Source organism: Equus quagga, chromosome 12, assembly GCF_021613505.1.
Source record: "Equus quagga isolate Etosha38 chromosome 12, UCLA_HA_Equagga_1.0, whole genome shotgun sequence".
Classification (NCBI taxonomy): Eukaryota; Metazoa; Chordata; class Mammalia; order Perissodactyla; family Equidae; genus Equus; species Equus quagga.
Window position 1 is genome coordinate 10,286,661 of NC_060278.1, and position 21,914 is coordinate 10,308,574.

The 21,914-nt window shown below is 36.1% G+C and overlaps 1 protein-coding gene across 10 annotated transcripts in view; it reads right to left on the reverse strand.

The window, feature by feature from the left end:
• Positions 1-12,594: 12,594 nt before the first annotated feature.
• The window catches only part of THNSL1 (threonine synthase like 1), a 69,224-nt gene continuing 59,904 nt past the window's right edge, over positions 12,595-21,914 (reverse strand). For 7 of the 10 annotated variants that reach the window (XM_046679913.1, XM_046679911.1, XM_046679917.1 and 4 more), the window contains 2 exons: positions 19,452-19,623; positions 12,595-18,216 (listed from right to left, as the gene is read on the reverse strand). In XM_046679913.1, the coding sequence (XP_046535869.1) occupies positions 15,939-18,170 (2,232 nt within the window). In that variant the 5' untranslated portion in view covers positions 18,171-18,216; positions 19,452-19,623 and the 3' untranslated portion in view covers positions 12,595-15,938. Of the gene's footprint in view, positions 18,217-18,944; positions 19,057-19,451; positions 19,624-21,914 lie in introns of all 10 variants that reach the window. The other 3 variants (XM_046679920.1, XM_046679918.1, XM_046679919.1) reach the window with 3 other exon arrangements.

Below are 21,914 nucleotides of genomic sequence, written 5' to 3' on the forward strand. Positions count from 1 at the left end.
TTCTTGATTTAAGTGAGTTTCTCTTGAAAAGCCCGTTTAATGTATCTGTGGTAGATTGTTTCAAGTGGTCCCCAATGAACCATGGCTCCCCGAGTCCACCTCTTGGCTGTGTGACTTCTCCACTCCTGCCATCAAGAGCACAATGTATTTTCCTTGAATCTAACTGGCCTTGTGTCTTGCTTTGACCACTAGAAAGTAGCGGAAATGATGTTCTGGGGTTTCTGAGCCTAGACTTTAAGTAGCCTTGTAGCTTCTGCTTCTGCTTGTGGAACCCAGCAATTTCATAAAGGCTATCAAAATTCCCATGAAGAGCAAGGCCCAGGAAGACGGGAGACCATGTGAGGAGAGGGGACACACAGAGGAGAATGGAAGCACCACAGCTAACAGCCAGCCTAAGGCCTGGACTTGGGAGTGAAGCTATTTTGGATGCTCCACCTCCAGTCACATTGTCCCAGCTGACATCGTGTGGAACAAAGACGAGCCGTCTCCACTGAGTTCTGCCTGAATTCCTAATCCACAGGGTCAGCAGCAAATAAATGGTGGTTGTTTTAAACCACTTAAGTTTTGCGGCAGTTTGCTATGCAGCAATAAGCGACTAAAACAGTACCATTCAGTTAAAAATCTTGACAGCAATTTATATACTGCTTATGGCTAGAGAATAGGAAAATGATAGGAATGTAACATAGTGACTATTTTGAACGAGAGTACAAGAGCAAAATAGTCCCTATTAAAAAGACTGAACTTAGATATTCAAGCAAAATTTAATGAATTTGCTTTCCAAGCAGGCATCAGTCGCCAAGTTCCCATTATAAGAAAAAATATTTTTTAAGCTTTATAATTCTAGCACTTAGAATTGCTATGCAGCATTAAATTCATTTCACAAAGGTATATTTGAAAATCCACAGTAACAGAGTAAATAATTTAAAGCAATGTTCTGCTAAAATGACTATCATAATTCACGGCATTGAAAATTTTGAATTCATTGTAGAGATATCTGCTATGCAAACAAATTATCAAAGTGATGATTCTCAGTATATACATCTTCATTTAAATAACTCACACTACCTTTGACAACTATTGAATCTGTCTTATTCCAAGTCCTAAACCAGCAGTGTACATCCCGGTCATTCCATATAGTTGACATGATGAGAAACAGACACCACTCTGTAACTACAAAAAAAAACATAGTCTGAAACAAAAGTGTGCATTTAAAATCATATTTTCCCATTCTATTCTGTTTTCAATAGCTGGCATTCATTTCAGAAATCAACCTAATTAGGATTGTAGAGATTCTGCTTGAATATTGTAAAATTATTCACAGGAAAAAAAACTACTTCTACACAGATCACTCTTCTTCTAAGATAAGGTCTCTCAAAATTTAAGACAGTAAAATGACAGCACCCATCAGGATAATTTATGACATACTCCTTTTTGGGGGGGGGGGTGAGGAAGATTGGCCCTGAGCTAACATCCATTGCCAATCTTCCTCTTTTTGCTTGAGGAAGAGTGCCCCTGAGCTCATTTCTGTACCCATCTTCCTCTATTTTGTATGTGAGATGCTACCACAGCATGGCTTGATGAGCAGTGTGTAGGTCCACGCCCAGGATCCAAATCTGTGAACCCTGGCCCGCTAAAGGGAGCTTGCAAAGTTAATCACTACACCATTGGGCAGTCCCCTATGAAGTATTCTTTAAAAAATCTTCTCAGGGCCCGCATCTACAAAGTAGAGGAAGATTGGCACAGATGTTAGCTCAGGGTGAATCTTCCTTAAGAAAGAAAATCTTCTCACATACATTATTTTATTAGATCCCCGTAACATGTATATATCAATCTTATAGATTAAGAACAGAGTTCTGTACAGATGAGGAAAGTGCTCGCTGTCACTATAACAAGACGATATTTTAAATTGTAAACCTGAATTCCCTTAGAGTTAAGCAGATATCTGATGCCTACTTCACATATTATTATACGTGGAGATCACAACACGTGGGCGCAGTCAACACTATAACACAGATAGGTGAGGACACAATGCTGGTTTTTATCTGTTTAAAGTGTAAATCTTTTGGGAATCTTGTAGACAGCTATGAGACTTCTATCATTTTTCCTGATAACCAAAAAGTAAAACAACAGCTCCTTTTAAAGAGAAACCATCATGTCCTATGACACCTTACCCTATAAAACAAAACAATTTTGAGTAGATTTTGAACAAAAAAGGTACCCAGAGAGAATCTGAAATATCCTATAATATTCTGTATCTTAGAAAGTGACTGCAAGTTAAAATATTCCATTACATAAAGAAGGCTGCCCACCAAGCTTAAAATTCAATAATCTCTTGTGGGATCTGTTTTATCACCAGTTAGAATGAAATATACCAAGAAGCCAATTAACTAAAAATGTATTTTTTAGACAATAATATACTGATACCTTGGCAGGTACTAAGGAATTTGAACTTCTAAAGAAATTTACAACGAAACTTTGAAAATGATAAATCTTTGTAAGAAAGAAATCCAGGATTTTAGCAAGTTAACCACAGAAGACTTATAAATAGCATATAAATACTAAAGCTAAAATGAACAGGAATAGTGGTTCCTCAGGGAACAATGAAATGAAGTAAATCCTGAATTTCAACTTGAAAACACTGATAAATAGATGGGCAGGATTTCAGAAGTCATTTTTAGTAGAACATGATAAGGAAAGGCAGGAGGAAAGAAGAACAAGACAGGTTTGAAAGTTACACGAGAAATAGAAATATATTTGTTTGGGGTTAAAAGTTCCCAAATCCCCAGATGCTTTCATTAGTAACTGAGTTATTTTACTTTCTCTTCTTTGAAGAGAATTTGGAGACTATTTTAAGATGTGATGGAAAATTAAATGTTCAACGAGCTAGGCATGCAAAACAATCACCATCTTCTCCCCACTCCATTCATCACCAAATCTGCACATCCTTCTATATTCTTGATCTTTGTAAATGGTAAAATCATCCGTCTAGTTTCTAAACCAGAATCCCTCTCCATGCCCTTCTCATTTAATCTGTCCCCAAATCCTATAAAGCAATTTCCTAATTTTTCTGGAAACTGCCAGCTCCTTCTGGTTCCACCCTTCAGTCCATGCTCTGGCCTCCTAACTGGTCTCTGGTCAGGAGTTTATTCCCACCACTCCCACTGAGTTGCCCACAAGGATCTCCTTAAAATAAAGAGTTTATTATGATATTCTACTTAAAATCCTTCAGTGACACCTCATAGCTTTCAAAAAAGCGTAAACTCATGGATCCTGCCTGATTTCTAGCTTCGTCTTCACTCCCCCACACATACTCTTTGTTCCAGGCAAAGTGAATGATACAGATCATGCTCCATGTCGTGTTGTTCCCTCTGCCCATCAATTTACCCATGTAACCGTCACTTGACTTTTAAACTTTGGCTCACATGTGATCATCTCCTCCAGAGTGCCTTTTTTAATCCCTTAGTTTGCTTTCTATGTCTCTCTTCTTGGCTCCCATTCCATAGTCTCAGGTCTGAAACATGATTATGGCCTGAAGTGGATTAGGGAAGAGCTAGCTGGGCACTTGTCCAATGGCACCAATCTTCAAGAATACTCACATGTCATTAGGAACATTGCAGAGAGAAAATTGTATTTATCAATACTGTATATGGTTAGAAGGACTACTTTGACAAGTTTCTAGGAATCAGGAGCTGAGAATAACCAAGAATATGCTTGAATGGCAACAAATAATTTACTGCCTTTCCAAGGGGCAAGTCTGGTAAATTTCCGTGTTTCTGTTTTGCTAGTTAGGGTGTGCAAGTTTAGAGTCAGAGCTGAGCTGCTTAGGACAACACAGGAGAGGGTCTCCTCTGCCAGCAGAGGTCCTTCTCTATCCTTCTCTGCTCCATGCTTGCAATGTGGTGGTCTGTGTGAAACTGTGGTCTCTCCCTAAAGAAAAGTGAATAAATACTTAAAGAACACCAATTTGAAGGGAAGCCAAATATCTAATTAGCTTTCTCAGGGCACACTGTGTTTCGGCTGGTCCTGATCATAATGTTTGTCACGTGATCTTGTAATAAGGTGAAATACTTGTCTTGTTTCTCCATAAGATTCCCAAGGGTTGAGACTATGACTTTTGCGTTTTGTAACAAATCTTGAAAAGGAACGTGTTCATTCAAAGTGTATGGTCTTGAAGTGTAAAGATCAAGATTTATGAGTGTGTATCCAGCACTGTCCACTGAAGAATGACCTTGAGTCAAACAGATAAGAATATTCTGTTCACTAAAAGGCATTCTTTATTGTGGGATAAGTACAGACAATTGTGAGTGAAATATCCCTTAAAACTATCCTTCTCTCTTTGGTTTGACTTCATGTTTACTAAGTAAACTACTGACTGCTCATTTCCTAGAGATTTTCATATAAGGACGGAGAGGACTGTGTGGAGAAGACCAAATCTGTGGTCACTGGAAAAATATATCAACCATTATAAATCAGTAAATTTACATTCTGGTTTATATATTACTCTCATTTAAGTGTGATTAGCAGGAGGTAGGATCTCTAAATCTGTTCAACTCTGTACATGAACAAAATCCAGTTTCTGGGCCTCTCCCTCTGGTGACCACATCAAGGCACTATCACCCTTTCTGAAATCTTGGGAAAATCAAATCAAATAATATATGTGTAATTATTTTCAAAATTATAAAGCTCCTACACGTATTTTTTCCTCTTTGACAAGACTGACCTGCATATTTCAAAGGATATTTCAGCTTTGATTGTTTTCTCCCCTAAAGTTTCATTTCATTAAAGTATTGCTGTTGGCCAGCAGAAATTTCATGCTCTTGACCTGATTTAAACTAATATTTTCCTTCTTTCTGCTGCCAGTAAAACATTGTTATGCTCAACGTTTCTCAAGAGAGAGATATTCTGTATTTCTTCACTGTAGGCTACAACACTGAAGGGAAAAGGGGTACCTCTTAGCCCAATGACTCCTCTTCTGGAAAATATACAGAATATTCTGAAAAAATAAGCTACTAGGATCTTTTAGGATTAAGTTGAATTACTTTGAAAGAGAAGAACCCTACACAGATGTGGAATTTACAAGAAATGATGTATTTTTTTGTAATGAGTCATATTGATTTGGCAGTTGTTTAAATATTATGTCAACCGATTATATTTAAAATCTTAAGCAGATTAGACAGAAAACTCCAGAAAAAAAGGTAATATTAAGGGCAAGTAAAATTTTCTGAAAACATCTGCTACCTGACTTGAGCCTTCTAAAATTCAAAACAAATATAAATGATCTTAAGTTTTGTCAAATCAGGATATTGAATCATTTTAATCAAGCTACTCAACCCAGTAGAAATGTTATTTTCTTGCATATATTTTCTGTTATTAGAAAACCGTGCTGTGTTAAAATGAACAGGATTCATTTTACGTGGGATAAATGTGTTTTGAAATTTAAAAATTTTCAGATTTTTAGGGCCAGCCCCAGTGGCCTCATAGTTAAGTTCACAGTGCTCCACTTGGGTGGCCCACTTTGGTTCCTGAGCATGGGACCTACACTACTCTGTTAATGGCCATGCTGTGCTGGTGGCCCACATACTAAAAAATAGAGGAAGATTGGCACAGATGTTAGCTCAGGGAGAATCTTCCTCAGCAAAAAAAATTTCAGATTTTAGGAAGGTAATATCATGTGTTTGCCATATATTCAGTGTGGTCAGTGTTAAATGGCTCACTGGAAAAAAAGTGTGTGTGTATACATAAGTTTATTATGACTTTTAGTGATCAAACAATGTATAACACAAAACTACAAATAATAATAAAATATACAATATTCTTTCCTGTAATTCTATATAACCAATAGATTTTCACAGAATGATTTAATTGATTTTTGCCTAACTCTTACATCCATAGTCAATCAATGGTTATGATTCATGAAGGAATATTCTTCACTCATGAATACTGGTTGATATTTTCCTTAATTCTTAAATCATTTTGGGGGTTTATTAGTTCTTTTTCTAGCTTCTTTAATTGACTACTTGCCTATTTATTTTCATATGTATGTATATATACATACATAGAGGTAGACATATAAGCATACACATATACGCACACACATACACACATACGCACACATACATACATACATACATACTAAATGTATTTCAGGCTTTACATTTCTAAGTTCCACTGTAGCTGCTTCCCTACAAATTTTACCTTGTGCTCTCATTATCGTCGACTTTTCATTTGACGCTCAAATAGATTGGATTAAATTGTTTCTTGATTTAAAAAGAAAAGGTGTAGAGCCACTACTTTAGGAGCCATTGAACCTCTCCAAATTCACCATCCTATATTTACCTATTCCAATACTTTCTGAGGCGTGTCCTGCAAAATATTTACAAGTTTTCTTTCAATTGACAAATAAGTGTGTGAGGAAAGGGTTACACAAAGTCAAAATAAGTTTCCTAAAGCAGGATTAATATGTATTGTAAATCTATCAAAGGGAGACATAGAATGCGACATTTCCTAAGACTGTGGGACCACATATTTTTGTTTGTTTTCCCACTAAAATACTCAAGCCTCATGGAACAGTTTAGAAGTCTTTAACTACTCTATATTACTTGGTGTGAACATCACTAATTTTACTTGTTATCACCTTTTAGCACTATAGTAGGCAGGGTTGTTAATTGCAAATAATAGAACTCACTCTGAACAAGTTTAAGCTTAAAATAAATTTACTAAAAGATAATAAGTGGACCAAAGAACCTCCAGAAATGCCAGAGAATCCACTTTAGAGGTTAGCACCCCAAACAATACCCAGGTCACATCACTGGATTGATTTTTGGCACCACTGAAATGGCAGTAAAGTTGCTAGAAAAGAAAGTCATAAACTGACAAAAACAGCAGGTGAAAAGACCAGCAGTAGCACAGTTTGGAACACAGAAAGCAAATGAATGATTGCTTACTACTTTAACAGATTAGGGACAGTTGAAAGTTTGTTTCTAGCATGAGAACTCCAAAAACAGGCTGATTAGCACATAAGGACCCCCAAATAGTTTAAGAATTAAAGGCACCGTTATCTATCTCTGAAACTGAGGGCAGGGTTGACAGGGAGAAAAATGGAACTAAAAACAAGAGAATCCATTGAAAATCTGTATAAAAAGCAGTTAGAGCCTTGGAAACCGTCTCCCCACCATGTAGCAGGGTGAGTGCTGATTAAGATGATAGGTTTATTCTATGGAGAGTCTTCAAACTCTGGGATACCAGGCACAGGTGAGGGCAGAAATACCACACTAAAAATATGGAGAGATTCCATACTGGAAAATCTACATGTGGAATGATGACAACCCATAGCCTCTCTCTCTATATTTGATTATACTTGCCTCTAGGATTCCTTTCCAGGAAACTAACCAAGTGAAAAGAAAAGCCCTATAGATAGAGTTGAGGGTACCCACTGAAATGGCCCAGTCAGATCACCATACAGCAAAGTCCAACAATTGACAAGTCTTATCCAGAAAACAGTTTCCAACCAGCTTCTTACTACTTGAAAATTAAATGTGAATGAGAGGGGAGGATCACCAAACACTTAAGAAATATATCAATAAAAAAGACAGAAACCAAAACAAACAAAAAGTAGACTTCAGAAGAAACAGATTTCAAAATAATTTTTTAACATAATTAAATCCCTTAAAGACATAAGATTTTTACATCCATGAAACAAGAATAGAAAACTATTGAAAATTTTCAGAGGACCAAAAAGAAATTTTGGATATTAAAAACATGATAATGGAAATTAAACTTTCAATAGAAGGATGAAAAGAGAAATAAAACCAGAAAGTGGAACCCTCCTAAAAAAAGAATGAAAGAGTAAATTCAAAGAATGGAAACGAAATGGGAAATGGGAAAAAAGATATGAGAGAATCAGAGGGTGTTTCAGTTGTTGTATTATTCCATAACAAATCACCCTGAAACTTAGTGGATTAAAAGAATTTATTATTTCTCATAATTCTGGTTGACTAGGCTCAGCATAGTGGGTCTTCAGCTCTTCTGCTTAGGGCAATCACATAGCTACACTCACCCAGGAACTTGTCTGTGGCTCTGTAGTCCATGATGTCCTCTCATCCTCCAAAGCCTCTAACCACACTACCTCTCACTGTTGAATAATCTACTCCAAGCTTCCTTACAGAAGACAAAGGAAATGGGAGTGTCCAGTCCCCTTACGGCCTGGGCTTAGGTCTCTCAGATATCACTTCTGCCACTTTCTATTGGTCAAACCAAGTCATAAGCAGCTCAGATTCAATGAGAAAGATAACAGACTTCACCTGTTGATGTGAGGTTCAGTATGTGAATAAAGGGTTGGAAGAAATTGTTGGCCACTATCTTTAGAGTCAGTCTCTCACACCGTATGAGAACACTTCAGGATATCCAAAACCCCCAAAAGAGGAATTTGAGGAAGAAAGAACAGAAACAATGACAGAGGAGTAGGAAGCTGGAAAATAAATAAATTTTAAATGATCAGAACTGAAGAACATGAATTTTCAGATTGAGAAGTTTCGCCAAAGAGCTCTAACAGCAAAACAACAAACAAGCAAAAAGACCCATACTAATAAACATTGTCACGAATGTTAGAATCCTGACCATAAAAAGAAAATCCTAAAAGCTTCTAAAGAAGAGAAAAAATAGGCTACATTTTAAAAGATTAAGAATCGGAATAATAGTAGACATCAAAAGTAAAAACAGAACCTAGAAGATGGTGAAATGATAGCTTCAAACTTCTGAGGAAAAAAAAATGCCTTGCAAGCTAGAATTCTATACCCAGGAAACTAGTAATCTAGTTTGAGATGGAATAAAGATGTTGTTAGACAAGCAATTTCTGAAAGAATTCAAATTCAAAATGCATACAACCTCAGGAAACTCCTGGAAGATGAATTCTATTGAAATTAGGGAACAAATCAAGAAAGAGGAAGAAATTGGATCCAACTCAGGAGGAAGATGAAAGGAGGATGTGCATAGAAAGGAAAGATGACTAGAGATCCATGGTCAATAGTTGTGCAGCAGCTTTAGAGATCAACCAATCTTCATTGGAACAGGAGGACAGAGGGCTCCAAAAGGGAACTCTTCAAGAAAAAGATAAAATTTCTAGATTACTTAATCCATTTATAATCATTGACCTTTGTGCGGCCGGCAGAAAGTTTGGAGATGAATTTGTTAAATATATAGAAAGCTAAGCAAATGGAATAAATACTCCAAAAATAGAACAAAAGCAAAATTTATAATATACAATGTAACTCAGCTGTGGATAATATTTATAGAGTCATAATAATACTAATACTGATCTAATCCAAAATGATAAGGTATCTATATTGGGAGGATGGAAGGTAAGGAAATGAGTGGGTAGTGGAGCAGGACAGGGGGAGTAGGAGAGCTAAATATTAATCTTTCATACAAGAATGTCCATACATAATAGCTAAAGCTAAAACTCAAAGTAGCAGTTAAGCATGTTACCGAGAAATATAAAGGAAAAACATCAGAGCAAACAGCTGATATAAAAGTGGTTACCACTGGGGAGTGGGTATGGGAACGAGCACATACAGGGGACAGCTGCTTCATTTCAGCTTTTTAAAACTGTGACTTTTAAAACTAGGTATATGCATAACTTTGCTGTTTAAAACAATTTAAAAACAATGCACATTTCCATTGGTGAAAATATAAAACAGTGCAGCTGCTATGGAAAAACAGTATGGCAGTTCCTCAAAAAATTAAAAATAGAATTATGATATGATCCAGCAACTCCACTTCTGGGCATATCTTCAAAAGAATTGAAAGTAGAGTCTTAGATATTTGTACACCCATATTTATAGCAGCATTATTTATAATAGCCAAAATGTGGAGGCAACTTAAATGACCATTGATGGATGAATGGATAAGAAAAATGTAGTACAACATGGATGGAAACTTGGGGACCTTATGCTAACTGAAATAAGTCAGTTACAAAAAGATAAATACTGTATGATTCCACTTATGTGAGGTATGTAGAGTAGCCAAACTCATAGGAACAGACAGTAGAATGGTGGTTGCCAGAGGCTAGCAGGAGTGGGAAATGAGCTGCTAATGGGTATAGAGTTTCAGTGTTGCAAGATGAAGAATTCTGGAGATCGGGTGCACAACAATGTGAGTATACTTAATGCTACTGAACTGTACACATGGCTAACATGGTTAATTTACGTGCATTTCAGCATAAAAATAATTTAAAAAAATACAAGTTTCTAGGTCTCACTCCTAACTTAACGGACCAGAGCCTGAGGATGAACGCAGAGAATCAGTATTTTTAACAAGCACTCAAGTTGATTCTAATGTGCATTATGATTTGAAATCTACTGCCCTGGGAATAAACCACCTGCCTTCTGAATGTATTAGACCACTGTTTGCATTAAATTCGGTAGCCTAGCATTTCTGATCAAGGGCATATACTCCCAGTTGAGGAATTAATTCCCAAGTCACCATAGAACAGTACAATTTATATAGCAATTATTTATATAGCAATTTAATTCCAAAGAGGGCTTAGTTATTTACTGATTCCGAGGATTATAATTGTTCTCCAAAGAGTGGGGCAAATTGTTATCCATGTACTGCACACAGAGAAACTAAAGTAAAAGGAGTCATTTGTCCAGAAAAGACCAAATTAGAGCAAGAAACGAAATCCTTCAGTAAACATTTACTAATCACTACATTGTGTTTACTACAGTAGAAATACAAAGACAATTCCCCTCTTTTGAAGAGTTCACAGATCAATACTGATAACCTCCACAGCCTATGGAGAACAAAAACAACTTCTTGCCAGCTAATCCCACCCCACCATTATACCTCCACTTCTGAGTCCAAGGACAGCTTATTTACCCCTTTCTCGCCACAATTAGTAATTCTATAAACCCTATTTTTAAATATTATGCAACTTATCAATGTTTATAAGTCAATGTTATTTTAACAGAGACTGGCACCAACTAAAATTAAAGAAATGTCAATCCAATTTTGAAACTTTTGAAGGAAAAAAATGTCCTTGACAAATAATTTTTTTCAGAACCCAAATCAAAATGAAACCTTATATTAATTTCAGGTCCTACTAGATGAGTCTCCATTTTATTTGACCAAAGAACAAATATCTTAGGTAATACGTGAGAATATTCAAGTTCTTTCCCCAAAGAACTAAAAGTAAAATAAAATCTTGAAATCTTACACAAGAAGTTTTTTTCCAAAATACTATCTATTCAATGAGAACGTAAGATAATGAGTGCTCCAAACGAGACATTTTGAAAACATGTTTTCTAATTTTTCTTTTTTTCTTAAAGATTGGCACCTGAGCTAACAACTGTTGCCAATCTTTTTTCTTTCCTTTCTGCTTTTTCTCCCCAAACCCCCCCCCCCCCCCCCCCCAGTACATAGTTCTATATTTTAGTTGTGGGTCCTAGTTGTGGCATGTGGGACGCCACCTCAACGTGGCCTGATGAGCGGTGCCATGTCCCCGCCCAGGATCCAAACCAGTGAAACCCTGGGCTGCCATAGCGGAGCGCGCGAATTTAACCACTCAGCCACAGGGCAGGCCCCAGTTCTCTAATTTTAAAGAAAATAATACACTATAACACGGTCTGCAAATCTGGGGCATGTGCTGCCAACTATACCCAAAACAATGTTTTTTACATAGCTTCAAAAGAAAACCTATTGTTGGGCATATAGCTATAAATTAAATTTTAATGTCACCATGAATACGAACCTAGTTTAATCTGAAATGAAATTGAGTGATTAAAAATTAGTGTGTTAATATTTGTGCCATGAGTGCCAAGATTCTTTTTTTTTTTTTTCCACTTCTTTTAACTATTCCTGGAGGCTTTTTTCTTGTGTCAGCATTTCTCATGAGCTCTGGAATACCTACCTCAAAGTTTCCATTTTGAAACATGGAAATAAAATATTTGTTTAAAAAAACCTCACAAAGATACCATTAAGTTTACTATGGGATGGTATTGACTAATTTTAGGACTCATTCACCAAATATGAGAATTTATTTAAAACAATCCATTGTGGATTTAGGTAAAGTTATAAACTTTCCTAATATTTGTAAATGAAATGTAACCTGCTACTAGCAACTCCGCATTTTACAGCCCACTAAAATCTCAGTAACGTCTCTGACGATAACCTAACAGGTAGAGCCACATCGGCACATGTAACTTCAGTGCCCTGACTTCCCAAGACAATTGTTATTACCCGTTAGATGGAGACAGTCGTGAGAACTCAAGAAGAGATAAAAAGAAAAATAGCTGAAGTGACTAATGTACTCTTCTACAGGATGCAAACAACTTTTTGATGCAGGGCTCTGGTCTGGGTTAGAGTATTGCTACATTATGCTGATTTGGTTGTGGTCTTTGACGGTCTCTTTTCCATGACAGTGGACACTTTCTTGGCTTTGCCTTTTAAATCAGTGGAGCTTATTCTTTGACTTTGAAGGAGCCTATTTGTTTTTAAAGTTTCAAAGAGAGAAAACTAATGATTTTAGTGGTTAAAGTGCACAGATAGGACCCACGCAAACAACTATTTCATACATAGATTTTATTCATGTTTCTTGGATGGGACAAAAACTGTATTATTTATGTAACCACAGTTTTGAGGTTCACATGAAAACAGCTACCTTTTTTTTTTTTTACTAACATTGAGTAGTCTGAATTATAAAATGTTTATAAATGATTTAATGGATTGAAACAGTATTTGCCATAAATTATTGTTGTTGAAAGTGAACTGCTATTAAAATCTAACAAAAACCTCATATGAAGCAATTCATTGCCTTCTAAATTTAATTTTGATGGAAATAAATTTTGATATTAATATGTAATTTAAAAATCTTTTTTTCTCAAAAATCTTACAAATTCACGTTTATGACATTGTAAAATAATTTTAAATAGTGAAAGCTACAAATTATAACCATAGCCTGAAAACTGATAACAACTTTTCATTTCATATACCATAAATTATTTTAATAATGCTAAGATATGAAATCTATTTTTACATATAATTAGAAAGAATCACAAATGATTGGAGGTCCATATTTACTAGCCTTCAATACAAATTTTACAAAACAGTATACCTACTGGATACAAGAATAAAAACTTAAATGTCCACTAACTGATAAATGGATAGACTGTGGTATTTATACAGAATATTATACAGAAATAAAAATTTATCAACTGTGGCTTACTCATCTGCAAGGATAAATTTTAAAGTTTTTGAGCAATAGGTGGTCATGGAAGCAAGCATTCACTATGATTCCATTTACAAAAAATTCAAAACGGGGAAAAACTAAACAGTGCAGAACTATAAATACAAATGAGAATGATGAACAGAAAATTGAGGAGAGTGGTAACCTTTAGGGGAGAGACGTGATCTTCACCAAAGAGGAGCCACAGTGGGCATCAAAGGTATGAGTAATGTTCTACTCTTAAAACAAGGTGGTGAGTCCGTGCGTATTTATTACTCATCCTTAAACCGTAGACATACTTTACACACTACAGAGAAGATGAGACAAGAAAGTGGAGGCCATACATGTAGACGACGCCATTTGAAGAGGCTTGATCTTGCTTGGAGCATAAAGAAATCAAAGAGTAGATGGCAAAAAATGTGCATGTTCAAAGAGATTTTTGTTTTACACTGTTTAAGATATGAAAAGAGAGCATCTGAATGGCATAGAAAGGTCCCATCAGAGGGGAGAAGTTGAAGAAACAGCAGAAGAGAATACTGATGAAGCAAGTTATTTGAGTACTCTGAAGGGACTAGCATCCAAGGCACACTGAAGAGGTTGGCCTGTGACAAGAGGAGGAATACTGCTTGATTCAATCAAAAGGGAGCAGGACAGATAGAAACAGGTGCAGATTTACACATACGGCGACGGAAAACTGAGCTTTGTCACACCTGATTAACTTGTTCCTCCTGCATGACGTCAGGTTATTAGCTGAGAGGGAAGAGCCAGAGTTGGTTTTGAAAAAAAGTGAAGGCATGAAACGACAGTTTTGGACAATGAGAGAACAAACTGACCAGAGATCAACGCAGGTGCTCTCTTGTGCATTTCACCGTACCTGTCTCCCTTGCCTCTGTCTAGAATGTATTCCCCTTGCTTTTCCACCTAGAAAATCTTGCCATCCTTCAAGATTCACCTCAGGTTCCACATCCTCTGTGAAACCTTTTCTGACTATTCCATTGTAATCTTTTAAATCTTACAGCACTTAACTATATCACTCATTTTTCACTTACTCATGGACTCTTGCAATAACTCTTTTGTATTGTACATGATTTAATTTTTACGTGTTTTCTCCAGTTCTTGAGGGCAGAAATCATGTCTTGTACTTTTTAACACTGTCCCTCCCACTTTCAGAAAAATAGAGCATTCTCATGTACACAGTGAACATTTAGATGTCTTTTCTAAATATGTCATCTACCAAACAAATACACTTAAAAGAAAGCGATAAAATAACTAAAACATACATGAATAAGTGCTGAACTTTGAATTCTCCATTATTTTCTTATAACTGCTCTTGGTTTTCAATTTTTAGATTTAGAACTTACTTTTTAGAAGTTAAGCCAGAGATCAACGTTAACACATAACTGGTTTAATTTTTTAAATTTTAAACAAATTGCTCCTGTTCATTAAATTATTAAATTTTTTTCTTTACAATTTTTAATATATTTCTTTATGGCAGTAGTTCCCCCAGAAAATGAAGCAGAATGTTATCAGAAAAGACACATTATGTTAGGAATGCCATCTTGTGGTTGAGAGTAGTCCATTACACTAACAGGTCCTTTCAGTGACAATCTTTAACTCAGAAATAAAACATCCAGTAAATTCACAAACATAAATCATTGTTACTACAGGAAATAAAAATTAAATGTGCACACATGTATGGTGACAGATAAAAACTAGACCACTGATGGTGAACACAATGCAGTCTATACAGAAACTGAAATATAATAATGCTCACTTAAAATCTGCACAACTTATAAGCCAATATGACCTCAATAACTTTTTAAAAAATTAAACATGTATCAGTTGTGTGTGGTTTCTGTTGCCAAAAAGACAACATTCATTGAAACAACAGACAACAGGCAAATTATATACGAATGGACTCAAAACAATGTAGGAAAACTGTCACCTAACTATAAATATACTTCTATTAAGACTATTCAAACACTCTGAATTTTGGAAAACTTTTAAAATAGTTAAGTCATTTTATTTCTGTATCTACTACAAAGTAGTTCTGTTGATTACTACATCCTGGACTTAAATCACGTGTCTTGATGTTCAAAGTACATCACTCTAACTATCAACATTCAAAGGGGAGTAAAGGACAGGACACTTACCTAATCTGGACATTGTAGGATACACATAATTAATTCTAATAATAACTTACTCTAATTCTAAAATAACTCCAAAATGGAGTTTGAATAGGGTTGCAAACACTGGCCCTATCTTAAAGGATGAGTTTACTTCCTCCATGCTAGTCAGTCATTTGAGTGGTAAATTATCTTTCTAGTCAACAGAGAATTAGTAATGGTTACAGATGTAGTACTTAACAGTGCTTAAATATTTAAATTGCTAAATTGAATACCAGACATTTTGGTCCACTTAAAAGTGGGAACGAGGAAGTGGAAACTGATACATCCCTCAGGCGTGCGAAGCCCAGGACAACAGCACAGGGTCCACGCACTATGCTTCCTTTTTGTCGCTTCTAGATTAAGGATCCAGGAAGCATGTGCAGGGACAACATTCAGTCCTAGAGATTAGGCACTGAAATTCTGAAAGATAATAGGTCTACATACAGACATATTTACATAAAAAGCAAAATGCTAGTGTACTCCAGATCAACTTTTGTGATTTATTATTGCATGCTTAATCACCAGAAAAAAATATTTTACTCAGAAAGCTTTTACATGAATTGACTTTGTATTAGCTTTTCCACATGACTTTTTAGGACATCCACATCAGCTGCACAGACCTGGTACTCCACCTTCTCTGGCTGTTTTGTTCTCTCTAATAAAGCCTCATGAGGTGGAGGTAACGCATTGTACGAACTCAGTAAGTAAAGCTGACTTGATGAAGTCTGGTTGATTTCTTTAATCTTTAAAGCCTGCAAGATAGCAGGTGCAAACTTTGAGTAATGAGCTGTCGATGAGATAATCACTGGGCAGGTTTTGTCTTGCATTCTGTCTGCAACTACTTTTGCAACAGCAGTGTGTGGATCCAAAATATACCCTGAAGTATTGTAGGTGGAGTGAATAGCTGCTAGGCACTCTCCCTCAGAGCACCAGTCGGCTACAAAGTCCTGTTGAAGTTTCTCCACTAGAATCTTTTCTATCTGGAAGTGATGCTGCTCTTCCAATTGATTAAATAATTTTGTCATTAATTGTCCATCTTTATTAGCCATCAAGTGTAAATGCCGTTCCAGGTTTGAAGATTTGAGAATATCTATTGACGGTGAAAAGGTTTGTGCTAATTTTCTTTCCCTTAGATCATAATGTCCTGTTTTTATAAAATCAGTCAAAACATGATTCTGATTAGAGGCACAAATAAATTTTCGAATAGGGATTCCCATCATTTTGGCGTACACTGCTGCTAAAATGTTACCGAAGTTTCCTGTGGGAATACAGACATCGACTGGGCTTCCAAAAGAAATAAATCCTTGGCTAACGAGATCAAGATATGCAGAAGCATGATAAACTACTTGGGGAAGCAGTCGGCCCCAGTTTATGGAATTAGCTGAACTTAAGACTGTTCCATATTCCACAGTAAGAAAGCCAGTAAAATCAGGGTCTTTAAAAATTCTTTTTATAGCTGTCTGGCAAAAATCAAAATCTGATTTGACACCCACTGCCCATCCATTTTCTTTCTGACTGCCAATTATTTGCGCTTTTTGAAAATCACTTACTCCGTTCTCAGGAAAAAATGTGGCCACAGCTATTCTTTGCTTGTCGTTCTTATTCAGATGACTGAAACCATTTAACACTGCACTCCCTGTGTCTCCTGAAGTAGCTACAAGTATCATATAATTGCAATTCGGTGGAATACAGTGTGCGAAAAGATGAGGCATAAGCTGGAGAGACAGATCTTTAAACGATCCTGTTGGTCCATGAAACAACTCCAGGATGAAGTGGTTTCCTGACAGGTGCCTGACAGGGGCAATTTTTGAGCAGGCAAAGTTTTCCCCATAAGCGGCTTCAATCATTTCTCCCAATCTGGCAGCAGGTACGTCAGCAGGATGTATACACTTCTCCAACAGTATTTGTGCTCTTTCTACATACGTTGCTCCTACTAGGCTTTTCCACTCCCCACAGTTTAATTTTGGAAACTCCTTCTCGGGAACAAAGAGGCCACCATCAGAAGCTAACCCCTCAATCACAGCTTCGCTAAAGAATTTTGTTGAAACCTTCTGTTCACAGTCTTTAGGCCAAATATGTCTTGTTGAAATGAATGTTTCTGAGTCCACATCTTGGTATCTTTTAACTGCATTAAGCACTTTGTCAGCTATCTCCTCTGGGGAAGCCCCACTTTCACAAAAAACACGAGTATCATACCACTTCTTATAATACTGTTTTCTAAATTTAAGTAAATCTTTCATAGATGTTCCAGAATTCTGACCTACAATCCTATCTATTTTCATTAATTTTAGACGAATAACTATATCTATTAGAGGTACATCCAAGTATACAATTATCCCATTTTTCTTCAGATGCCACATGCTAGCATCATGCATTGGATTGGACCCAGTAAGGGAAATCACACTTCCAGATGCAGAGAAGTTTAACACAGCTTTTCCTTCCTCTTCTAAAAACTGCTCATTACCAACATCCTGTAATTTTTCAGACACACTCATATTCCAGGTTTTTTCAAGGATATCATCATCCACATCTATGACACAACAACCTAGTTTCTGACCTATTATCCGGCCCACTGTTGTTTTCCCAGCACCAGGCGGTCCCATCAGGATAATATTTTTGTCTCCAACAAGAGAGTGGGTTGAGTGCCATGACTTCCTTAATTCTGCAAGTGCAAAGGTCCTTGAAAGAAATAGCTGTGCGTGTTTATCCGTTTTAACATGTATACTAGAAAAACATTTCTGGGTTATTTGTTTCAGATGCTGACATCGTTTAAAGTGGAGCATTCTCTTCACTTTTCTGCCCAAGCCAATCTAAAAGCTGGCTTTAGCCCTTTTCAAAACATAAAAACAAAAAAAGACATTTGGTTACTAATTTCAAGACTTAAAATCTCAATAGGATTGAACATAACCATGCCCCTAGAGTATATAAACTGTTTAAAAATCTACCAAATTTATGGGATAATTAAATTCAAATTTAAAATTCAAATTCTCATATATTGCATATCATCCTTTTAACAATCTTTTCAAATCTCAAGACACTGAATAATAAAAACTTTCAACAATTTGTAACTATTAAGCAATAGAAACTTTTTTCAGAAAATGCCACATCATAGATGTTTTTTAAAAAAATATATTAAATCAAATTAGCATTCCTTTCCATGTAATGAAAATTGTTTCATGGTTTATAACCCATATAAATAAGGATTATTTGGTGTTGGAATGCTATTTACTTGCAATTCACAAAAGCTAAACAATATTCTTTATATTTAATTTCTCTTTAGTTAATATGAATGTGTTAGACTATCATATTCCTCATAAATCTATAGAATTCACATGAATAAAATATTTGCTCATGAAATGCTTAACTTCCCAAACTATAGGACAAAGGTATGACATTTTCTTTATGTGCCTCTCACATGCATACTGTTAAGAATCATTCTTACATATTTTTCATATTGAAGGTCTTAAAAAAAACTAAAGTGAAAGGTATAATATTATGCAAATAGTTAAGAAAAACTGATAAGAAGCAGCCAAGGTCAAAGGCTACATGTCTATCACCTTATCTGCATGGGACCATCACTTTTGTTTCTGTCCCATAAACATCATCAGTGGAGAGACTTAACTCAAATTCCAGACTCCAGAGCGAGAGCAAAAAAACTCAGGAATGTTTCTAATGATGAGAAGAAAAAAATTAGTCTGGCATCTGAAGAAGCCCTGCAACTCCCCGTCCTGGTCAAACCCCCACCTTTGGAAACATACTCACCATTAAAACACAAACGTAGGCCAGACAAGTCAAATATTTAGTCATGTGTAAAACGCAATTTAATAACTGCTGCGATGCTCATTTAAATTGACTAAAGTAACTTCACAGACACCTAGTGGGGCTTTCCACATGTTCTGTAGTAGAAACAACATGCAACTGAGCTGTATTAAATGTTAGATGGTATGTTTAAATATGTTCTGAAAACTCTCAATCATTTACTACTCAGATTATCTCTGCTACATAAACTGTGTTCTGTAATTAAAAATTTAAACCATTTTAAGCCAACACTGAATTTAACTTACTAGTTAAATTGGAATGGTCAAGAGAAGGAACACATTTCCTTATTTGGCTTTTCACCTTGTATGCACTGTGCTTCACTCCCACGGACTTGTAAACATGTGACACACAGGAACCAATCTTACATGAAGAGTTTGTTCATGCTGAGGCAAAGTCAATCTTTGCAAAAAGTGGAGTCTATAATGGAAAAAAATTCAAGTTAATCATAACGGCATACAGATTCATAAAATTCCACACACAGACTAGTCTATTATTAAATATCCACCTGAAATTTTTAAAGTACAGAAAAATAACGAATTGACCCTTTTCATGTTTCCCCAAATCTATTATTAAAAGATTAAGATAGAGCCAGCCTGGATTGCCTAGTGGTTGGAGTTCTATACACTCCACTTCAGTGGCCTGGGTTTGGTTCCTGGGCACGGAACCACAACACTCGTCTGTCAGTAGCCATGCTGTGGCGGTGGCTCACATAGAAGAACTAAAAGGACCTACAACCAGAATATACAACTACGTACTGGGGCTTTGGGGAGGGAAAAAAAGAAAAAGGAAAAGAGAGGAAGATTGGCAGCAGATGTTAGCTCAGGGTGAATCTTTCCCAGTCAAAAATAAATAAAAAATTACGATACCCTTTTTTTTCAACATGTGTGTCTTATCATAGAAAATAATTTTACTAAACAGTATTGAAGGAATTTCTGCCATCAAGCAATATAAAAGACAATATAATCAAATAACAAAATATATAAAATCTTTCTCAACGACACCTAAAATTTCCATGATCTAACTGTATGTTCAGCGATGGGGGAAAAAACTAGTGGACTAAAGCTATGAAATGAGTGTCTTAATTACTCTTTTAGGTTGTTTTATCTGTCTGGATCACTACATGATTTGTATGTAATAATATCTCCTGTAAAAAAAAACAAAACAAAGTGTCTGCCACAAACAGTTACCTTTTAGCTATTTAAGTGAGTTTATAATAAATTCAGAGCATGTATCACAGTGGCTGGCACATAAGAATATTCATATATATAGTAATAGTAATCACTGTCACTCAATGACAACAGACTAAAAACAGATAAATTGAATCAGAATATCTAGGTACAAGGCATATTTTCTTTGTGGTTTCGCTTGTTTAACCCTTCAGAGAAAATAGTGGTGCTCATCTGTGAATCAAGAAGTGTTTTGGTGTGCACAGTCTAATATTTTCCCTGGAGTAAAGTGAGGACCAGAGGACTGTGCACTTGAACCACATGAGCAATTTCTTTTATTAAACTGTATTCTGGCACTATACTTAAACACTAGCTATTTTCAGGACACTGTATACAGCAGCCTGATTAACCTCCTATTCAGAGGCTTTTGCTTATAACATCACAGAGTGTCTTCTTTCTTAGTTCCCAGTGCATAACCTTCTGATGTCCGTATTAGCAGTAACTGTCTATCACCTGAGTAGCTGGTTTGTTGTTACGGACCATAAATCTTTCAACCGATCTTTTCTTCCACTTTCGGCTGGTCGCTGCAATGTTCAACATCAACTCCCCTAAAAGTAGAAGACTGTAACACAAACGTTATGCCTGGCAACTTCACCTTATCTTTTATAATCTTACTTTTCCTTTGTTTTTTTTCTTTTTTTAAAGATTGGCACCTGAGCTAACAACTGCTGCCAATTTTCTTTTTTTTTTTTTTTCTGCTTTGTCTCCCCAAATCCCCCCAGTACATAGTTGTATATTCTAGTTGTGGGCCCTTCTAGTTGTAGCATGTGGGACACCACCTCAGGATGGCCGGATGAGCGGTGCCATGTTCACGCCCAGGATCAGAACCAGTGAAACCCTGGGCGGCCAAAGCGGAGTGCGCAAACCTAACCACTCTGCCACGGGGCTGGCCCCCTTCCTTTGTTTTATATGAATTAAAAATAGAAAATATGACAGTTCAATTTATTCTGTATCAATATTATCTCACCACAAAAATCTTCCTGAAACTAGAAGGCAGTTGTTAAGTGCTATAACATTTAACAAACATTATCATTTTTAAAGAAAAACAAAGATGAATTCTATTTTAAGCTACACCCTAAATTTTGTTTCATAATATTTAGCCACAAACTAATTATAGGGCTTCAACATCTACTGTAAGCAAACCAAAAGAAAAGAGACGATGGAATAATGCCCATAGCATGTAACTTTTATCTGGAAATTGAGTTTTTACTTAGGAGGTAATATAGTTAATTCTCATTATTCATGGTAGTTACGTTCTATAATGTCACCACGAATACTGAATTTGTGAATACTGAACTCCTAAGGGAGATACAGGGTTAGGTTCCTGTGAGCCTCTGGTCACAACATTTTTGCCAACTGATCAATAAGTAACCTTGTTTTATGTGTGTTTCCATTTAAGGACATCTTATTTAACATACATTTCATTGATTCATTGCCACTGAACTCACAGCCAACAGCACTCTAACTCATGCCTGAACAAAG